This window comes from Callorhinchus milii, unplaced genomic scaffold (genome assembly GCF_018977255.1).
Source record: "Callorhinchus milii isolate IMCB2004 unplaced genomic scaffold, IMCB_Cmil_1.0 Scaffold16, whole genome shotgun sequence".
NCBI lineage: Eukaryota > Metazoa > Chordata > Chondrichthyes > Chimaeriformes > Callorhinchidae > Callorhinchus > Callorhinchus milii.
The window spans coordinates 11081877-11090760 of record NW_024704757.1 but is presented as its reverse complement, the minus strand read 5'-3'; the positions used below and the strand labels follow the sequence as shown (position 1 = coordinate 11090760).

The window sequence follows — 8884 nt, the reverse complement described above, 5'->3', positions numbered from 1 at the left end:
AGAATGTTGAATAGTCTGCAATTTATGGAGTTAGGAAGAGCAGCGAGCAGAGAGGTATAGTCCAGCCTGGAGGTGATAAAAGGGTGCCAGGTGTCAATCTGCCAATTTAATTACTCCTTTAGGTGCTGGAGGGCTAGAAACTGGGAAGCGCTTTGTTCCTAGTACTAGCACAATTGGCAGCCACTTGCAGTTGGTGTTCGAGACCCGGTACACCCCCAAGTTTCGGTGATGCTCTTGGGAATTACTGCACAGTAATTCCTGTTATCCTCCCTGTTATCAACTGCGATACTGACAACAGAACCCGAAGTTCTCTGGATCCCTTGTGAATCACGGATGTAGTGAACCAAGAAATATATCCTCAGCCCACCTCAACAGCCCCTACTTCTTTCTCAACCATCAACAACCCCTCCCCCCTGCTCGGCATTGTCCAGTGCTTCCTTCCCATGGATCACCATGCTACTGAGGCTTGGCTGAGAAACGTGGGCAGTACCAGACCCATCATGAAGCTGCTGCCGATCGTGAGACAGTGGTCTGATATTTACAAAGTATATCTGGTCCTTTTCCATTCAGTCTTGTTCTGAATGAGCCCAATGTGTCTTTATGCCAGCGCCCAAGAGAACTGTATGATGGCAGCAGCCATCGTCTCATTCTCTCTTTCTTCCTGCAGTGAAGCTGTGTGGGAGAACATGGCCAGGATGTGTGTGAAGACCCGACGCTTGGACGTCGCCAGAGTGTGTCTGGGGAACATGGGTCATGCCCGCGGTGCCAGGGCCCTGCGGGAGGCTGAGCAGGAGCCAGAGCTGGATGCCAGGGTGGCCATGTTGGCAATACAGCTAGGAATGCTGGTACGGACAGAGCAACTCACACAGAAACACACACACGATACACACAAGAACCTCCTTTAAACCACTGAACACAATCTGTATGAAATTATGATCTACCTTAATGCCTGTAATACCCACTTCATTTCCACCAACATTCAGAGCACTCACATAGAAACACTTGTCTTCCCTCTCTCTCCCCTGGCAGAGAAACACTTTCCCCAGGCTGATAGAGAAATACAGTACTCCCTGTTCTGACAGAGTAACATTCCAGCTCTCACACCATGATGTATAAGAGTCTTAAATGTACATGGATGTGCAAGCTCCTGGTTCAGGCAGGTTGTTAAAGAAACAAGCTGTGAGAGAATTGCTTAACTTTATTGCTATGTCTGCAGGAGGACGCAGAAAGGCTTTACACAAACTGTAAGCGATTTGATCTTCTGACCAAGTTTTACCAGGCTTCGGGGCAATGGGAGAAAGCCATCAGCACGGCAGAGAAGTCTGATCGCGTGCACCTCAGAACCACTTACTATAACTATGCAAAGCACCTGGAGGCCATGGGAGAACAGCACCTTGCACTCAGCCAGTAAGTATGCCCTCCGCAAGTAAGTGTATGATCGTTCAGTATTTATTTCCCGACAGCTTCCCAGCTGAGATCAGTAATTCAGTATTGATGCAGGACTGCACTAGCCAGTGCCTTTATCCAAGACATTGGGGAATTAAGAGGTGATATTCATCCCACTGATCTGACTGAATTTTACTCCAACCCCAAAGAGGACTATTGTGCCTCACTGCACCACCCAGTTCCAAGTTGCGTCCGTGAGGTAAAGGTCTGTACAAACAACAACAACAACTTGCATTTATATAGCCCCCTTCACGCAGGGTAGCGCCCTGGAGCGTTTGCCAGTGGTGGAGTCTGACTCCAAGCCGGGAGGACAGAGTGACCGTAAGCACAATGAAAAAGGAAAGTTTTTAGGTGGGATTTGAAAGTGTGTGTAACTGTGCACGTCACGTCTCTGGTTATTACGTCCCTGACCAATATGTCCCTGAACGGCGTGTTTCTGTTTTCTCTGTGCAGTGTGTTCCTGCACAGTATCAACTGGATTGCTGTTAGTTTGACAAGCTGGATTGTTTTGTATTAACAGCTATGAGAAATCAGATACGCATCGCTTCGAGGTCCCCAGAATGCTCTTGGAAGACCTGCAAGCACTGGAGATTTACGTCAACAAGGCAAAGGACAAGTGAGTGCTGGCCTACAGGACTGTACATTGCTTCTCTAACCTGCTCCTCTACACTGCTTCTCTGCACTGCTCCTCCACGTTGTTCCTATGAATTACTCCTGAACACTGCTACTGTACATTGCATCTGTACGTTGCTTCTGCAAGCTACACAGTTATATACTAGTCTTATATGCTGCTCCTCTACACTGCTGCGTACACAGAGTTACTACACACAGTCTCTGCACACTGAGCCCCGTTCTTGTTATCGCAGGAGTCTGTGGAAATGGTGGGCTCAGTACTTGGAAAGTCAGGCAGAAATGGATTCCGCCCTGAAGTACTATGAGATGGCCCAAGACTACCTATCGCTTGTCCGAGTTCAGTGCTATCTGGGCAATATAAGCAAGGTGAGGAGGAGGCTGGCACAGTCGTGTCAGCAATCTGATGTAATTGCTGCCATTCTGTTTTTTTTCTGCTTGGCTGAGTGTCGGGCATTTCCACGTGGTTCGATTATATATTTCACAATAATCCTTGTGGCTGCATTTGTCACAATGCTCCTGAAATGTTTTTTCCTTTGTGTCTGGAACACTTACCTCTTTCAGATCCTTTAAAGTGTCTCCCAAACATTTCCAGGGAGAGACACTGGGTAACACCATGAGATGGACACAGGACTTCTGTGTAATGGTCCCAATGCTTTGATTGGAACCTGGGTTTGAATCCAATCCAGACTGATGGATCATAGTTTGCTCTGTGTGCAGGACAATCCCTGTGAAATGAGTGTAAGCGGTCTTGGACTTGGCTCACAGCACAAAACTGCCCGAGATATGGCAATCTCACTCCCACAGAGCACATGGGACTGATGTGCAGAGTTGAAACTGGTGCAGCCTTCAGCATTTAGGAGCTATGCTTTGTATCTATCCTGTGTTGTATCTGACCTGCGACTGCTAGTTGGGACAATTATACAGGTAGCTTTACTCTAATCTATCCCATGACATTGTTGGATGGGACAGTGTAAAGGTAGTTTAACTCTGCAACAAACCTGCACTGTCTCTGACGCAGGAAATGGATGAGAAAGTAACTTTGTGCTGTTCCATTTAAAATTGCAGCCATTTGCTTTAATTCAAACTAGATTCTTGTTGCAATATTTTCTAAAAGCAATTGACAGTCCTAGCTTCAGACAATGACACACTGTGACTCCTTTTAAGGCTTCTGAAATTGCCAATGAGACAGGGAACAGGGCAGCCTCCTATCATCTGGCTCGTCAATATGAGGGTCGGGACAATATGAAACAAGCCATTCACTTCTACACCCGCGCACAAGCCTACAACAACGCCATCCGCCTCTGCAAGGTTAGTCTTCCTTCCTGGCTTCTCTAGCACTTTGCTCTGAGCTCCCTGTCATCCCTTATACCAGGGCTGTTCCACCCAGTCTGTGTCTCTCTGTTTTTCACCTGATTTATCTTTGTTGTTGTCTGATGTTATCAATGGCAAGCTCTGCGTTTTAGATGGTTAAACTCCAGCAGTACTCAGTCGAATATTCTGCAATCCCCAAGTCTTGGCTCCTGTCCAACTTGCACCTAATGCTTTCCAGAATCATGTAATCAGGGTACATCTCTCCAGGGAGAAAGTATGCATTCCATTCCAGACAACTAGGAAATCCCCATGGTTATGTGAAACTCTCAGTCGTATTTGGATATTCTTAAGCATGGCAGCAGATTTCTGGCTGACTAAAAATAAGCATGACGAGGGGTTGCCACATGTGTCAGACATGAGTTTGACCCCAAAACAATTAGAGTAATGATCCAATGCCAAAGATTTTAGCATCTCCCAGTTAGTATGTGTCCACAACGCAAAAACTGGAGACAAATTGGCTTCATTCAAAGAGATCGCAAGCACCATTTTTTTTACAGCAGGGGGCACTGTTTAGACTTTGAAGCTCAGATTTATTGCTGGGTAAGAGCAAAGGGACTGACTGCATCTGATCTAAACTACACCTGACTGGTGTCAGAATTGTGAAAATGTTCTAGTCTTATTCCTCATTATAATTTATACCCTCACCATATAAAAGTACCGTAGATAGGCCAGTACCAGGATTGTTCCCAGAGACAACGGCACAGACCACAATCTGTGTAATGGACCCATGCAATGCTTTGATTGTGCAGGACAATGGCTTGGATGATCATCTAATGAACTTGGCTCTGCTGAGCTCCCCGAGGACATGATGGAAGCTGGCCGCTATTATGAAGAGAAGGGACAGCAAATGGACCGGGCAGTGATGCTGTACCACAAGGTATCACAGCGCTCTCCCCTGCATGAGGGGTGCAATATAAACGCAAGTTGTTGTTAACAGCTAACCCTCGCTCGTCTTCACTACCCCAGTGACCTACACATGCAGCCCAGAGGTGCTACCTGGCATGGTAAGGAACTAGTAATATTTTGAGTGTGCTATAACGCATCGATTAACTGGATCTCCATCCTCTCGCAGGCTGGTCACTTTTCCAAGGCCCTGGAGCTGGCTTTTGCTACCCAGCAGTTTGGAGCATTGCAGCTCATTGCTGAAGAGCTGGACGAGACATCAGACCCCGCTCTTCTCGCTCGTTGTTCTGACTTCTTCATTGAGCACAAGCAGTTTGAAAAGGCAGTGGAACTCCTCGTCATTGCAAAGAAGGTACAAGCAGGCAAACTGAAGGCAAATCTATCATCAGAAGTAATCAGGAGACTATCAAATCCATTCTAGGGTTTCAGTATAAGATCATGAATAAAAATAATAATCCTTGCATTTGATATAGAGCCTTATCACATCTTCGAGACAGCTCAAAGTGCTTCACCGAATACCCTGTAAAGTGTAGTGACTGTATATTTTGCGGGAGAAAAGAGGCAGTGCGCACAGCAGTGTCCCACAAACAGTCGTGGATTGAGTGACCAAATTTTTATTGTTATTATTTATTATTATAGATCAATGTTGACAATTATCCACCATGCTTATGGGGCGTGAGAGGGTTGCTGGTAGGTGAGGAATGGAAAGTGGGGGTATGTGCATGAATGGTGCAGGCAGGTGGGGTGTTTGCTGGGGGGCGAGAGTGCAGAAAGGCTATTACACCAGGGTCCCTTCTCTAGTGCAGATGCTGTCACCACTTTGTGCCTCTGCTTCCAGTACTATGAGGCTCTGCAGCTGTGCCTGGACCAGAACCTGACGATCACAGAGGAGATGGCTGAGAAGATGACGGTGTCGAAGGATTCAAAGGAGCTGGCGGAGGAGATGCGTCGAGAGCTGCTGGAGCGCATCGCGGACTGCTGCATGAGGCAGGGCAACTACCACTTAGCGACCAAAAAGTACACGCAGGCCGGCAACAAGCTGAAGGTGAGCAAACCACATCACTGGGGATGTTGCTTGGGATGCTGCTGGGCGTCATACAGCAGAGCAGCTATAAACATCAGTCTGTTCATCCTCAGGCCATGAGGGCTCTCCTGAAGTCCGGGGACACGGAGAAGATCGTCTTCTTTGCAGGTGTTTCTCGTCAGAAGGAGATTTACATCATGGCGGCCAATTACCTGCAGTCACTGGACTGGCGGAAGGATCCCGAGATCATGAAGAATATCATCAGTTTCTACACCAAAGGTCGAGCCATGGATCTGCTAGCGGGCTTTTACGAAGCCTGTGCACAGGTCAGTTCTTGCCACAATATAGCCAATTAACTGTCTTATGTATTCACCCAATATCTATAGCTCTGTAACTAGCATACAGTACACAAGTCATGTTTGCCCGGAGTGGAGAGGGCAGCAGGGCAGTGCGAGGGCGGAAAATGGTACCAAAGACTCACCTTATGTCTGGAGGGACGAGACTGTTAATCTTCATTCTTCCTTGTGATTGTATTCCGGACTCTGATCTGATGCCCTTGGCTCACGAGTAACTCTCCTCCTTAGGGGGGAAGCTAAGCGGAGACTTTGGTGGTCTCACTAGTCCAATTCTGAGCAGCGGAGAGCTAGCAGTGTTCACAATGTTAAACTCCAGTAGTACCACAATATACACTCTCGGGTTCCCAAGCTTTGGCTCTTGCCAACCTGCTCCTAAACTCAGTGTGTGCTGGATGATTGGATGTAGGAACTAAAGACAGAACACTTCCAGTGTGTGTTTCCTCTGCTGAGAATCTCACTGTTGTTTCTGTCAGGTGGAGATTGACGAATACCAGAACTATGAGAAAGCTTTAGGGGCCCTGACTGAGGCATACAAGTGCATGTCTAAGGCTAAAATGCGGAGTCAGAATGAGCAGGAAGAGAGACTGGGACGACTGCAGAACAAGCTGGCCATAGTGAAGAGATTCGTACAGGTCAGAAGGTGAGAGACACGATATCCAGCCATGCTCATTACAAACAAGAACCACCATAGCACCACAGTAACTAAACACAGGACCAGCTCCATTCCTGCTCTGTAGTGACCGCTTCTCCAAACTGAGGCAGTGTGAATCTTTTTATTTGAACCTCATCTGTGTTTCAAATTTTCCAAGCCTGACCAGGTCCACTTTTTTTCCATCTCCAGAACATCACACCTTTATACCCCTATCTCACTCACCCCCAACATAGCCAAACTCTCATTGAAGCTTTTGTCACCCTCAAGACTAGATATCCTCTCCCTAACATTCAAATTCTTTCATGGTTTCCCCTTATACATTCTGTTCAAGCTCTGTTCCCTTGTCTATGCCCATTACTCTTCCGAATCTGGTCAATTGCTTATTCCTAATTCTCTTTGTTCCACCAATAATGGCCAAGTTTACAACCACTATACTATACTGATAACACTTCTTACAATTGATATAGCGCCATTCACGTCAGGACCCCATCAATTCTCCCCAAATCTTTGTGTCTTGTGCCTTCAAAACCCTCTTAAAAACGGCTTTTTGACAGTTCCTGTGGTCAACACCCTCAGACTCCAGCTCCCAGGGGTATTGACCACAGGAATGGTCAAAAAGGCATGTTTCCTCTCTGCTCAGTGATCCCCATCATCTTGTGCAGCCCTTTGAGGGAATGCTGCTGCTGCTGCAGTTGTTGAGGGTAACGCTGTGCTGCTATGCAGGCTGTATGAAGAGGATGCCATGGAGGCCATAACTCAGTGCCAGGTGCTGCTGGAGGAGCCAGAGCTAGACCTGTCAGTGCGGATCGGTGATGTGTATGCCTTCCTGGTGGAGCATTATGCACAACAGGGCAGCTTCCAGCTGGTGAGTATGAGGAGCATGTGGGTGAGTGTCAGGAATATGGGGGTGGGGGAGAGAGAAAACGTATAGATGTGTCAACAATCTGTTACTCTAGTACTTTGGGGCTTATATGTGAATAATCAGTACAAATATGTCCAGTGTTTGAGGTGCGTTTGAAGGTCTTAAATCTATTCAGTTAAGAAACTGCATGAGAGAGAGCGAAGCCTGGTGTTAGGCAGTGTTTGGCAGTGGTGGTCACAGTGGGCGATTGTTTCAGGGGAGGGAAGTCCTTCGAGCAGAAAATCATCTGAAGACTCTCTGTCACCTTGTGTTACAGGCGTATCAGTGCATGGAGGAAATGCACAAGAAGCTGCCGTCCACCAACGTGGTGTATTATATCAACCAGCACACAGTGGACAGCGTGTGTAAGGCTCTCGGCCTCCCCCTGAAGTGGAGCTCAACAACAGCCGCCGAGCAGATCGAGACCAACAACACCGAGGATGGGGAGGAGGTGGAAGAAGAGGTCCCGGAGGAATCGCTCCATAGCCCAGAGGATTGAGCTGCCTCCGAGACCACAAGAACCCACACCAAAGGCTGGAGCCTCAGTGCTGTACAGTGAGTGCTTGCTGAACCTCAGCTGTACTTCACTCCCAGGTTTCAATGAAATTAAAAATGACACTCATTAACAGCCCCTCCCCCATGTACACAACAGCTCGCACTCCAGTGAGACTGGTTTCCTGCACAAACTGTCAGCCCACAGGAAGTGCCAAGACCTTTTATGACAACCCCCATCCCCCCAATTGGTGTACAGTATATCCTGTGCTCAGCCAACGAATGTGTAAGGCAACTAGAGCAGCCCGGCTTTGCTGTAATGATGTCTCTGATGTCCCTCCATGAACCTGACACACACTCACATCTAAACTTAAGGCTGCTGACTAAGCTCTCAGCCCAAGGTAACACGAACGTCTGGTTTCCATTAGTCCTGCAGCCAAATAACAGGGCCAGACCAGGAGCTGTTTGCATGAGCTGCATTGTGGATTATGACGGTCATTCCAGCTGCACTAGGGCTCCTGCTATCTTATCTTCTCTCTGGGGTTTGTTGAATGTAATTGTTTATTTACACTTTTATATATATATATTTTGGTTAATATTTATTCAATCGATCTTCATATTTGTAATCCAATTTGTATGTTGCAGGATGTCGCAAAACAAACATTCCTTTTCTGCATAAAAATGGAAGTTTTTAAATATTTTGATCGGACCGAAATGGTGAGAGACAACCAATGGCAACTACCTTTGTGTATGTGTTTGACTGTGGTTAGGAGCGTGTGTATGGATATGGTGTAACAAAGAATGTAGAGAACAGTATAACAGATTACAGTATATAGTGTTATACTGACTATGTACTAGGACTGAAGTTTAGCTCAGGTCCCTGGAGAAGAGGAGACTGAACATTGAGTCTGTGTACAGATAGAGAGTGAAAGGAGCAGTGCACAACGAATGACCTGTAGCACATGTCATTTATTGGGCGCTGAAGGATTGAAGCTACCTACACGGCACTGGGACAGAAAGACGGACTAATACCACCATGTTTTGCAATTCATTTATTGAAACAAAGATAAATAAACTATTGTAAATAACATACTGTACACACAATC

The 8884-nt window shown here is 46.8% G+C and overlaps 1 protein-coding gene across 1 annotated transcript in view; it reads left to right on the top strand.

The window, feature by feature from the left end:
- ift140 (intraflagellar transport 140 homolog (Chlamydomonas)) overlaps window positions 1-8866 on the top strand; it is a 36672-nt gene extending 27806 nt beyond the window's left edge. The window contains 13 exon segments of the mRNA XM_007893683.2: window positions 668-845; window positions 1217-1407; window positions 1967-2062; window positions 2313-2445; window positions 3244-3387; window positions 4200-4242; window positions 4245-4327; window positions 4523-4705; window positions 5192-5398; window positions 5491-5703; window positions 6207-6373; window positions 7109-7250; window positions 7564-8866. Coding sequence (XP_007891874.2) covers window positions 668-845; window positions 1217-1407; window positions 1967-2062; window positions 2313-2445; window positions 3244-3387; window positions 4200-4242; window positions 4245-4327; window positions 4523-4705; window positions 5192-5398; window positions 5491-5703; window positions 6207-6373; window positions 7109-7250; window positions 7564-7785 — 2002 coding nt within the window. The 3' untranslated portion in view covers window positions 7786-8866.
- Window positions 8867-8884: the final 18 nt, after the last annotated feature.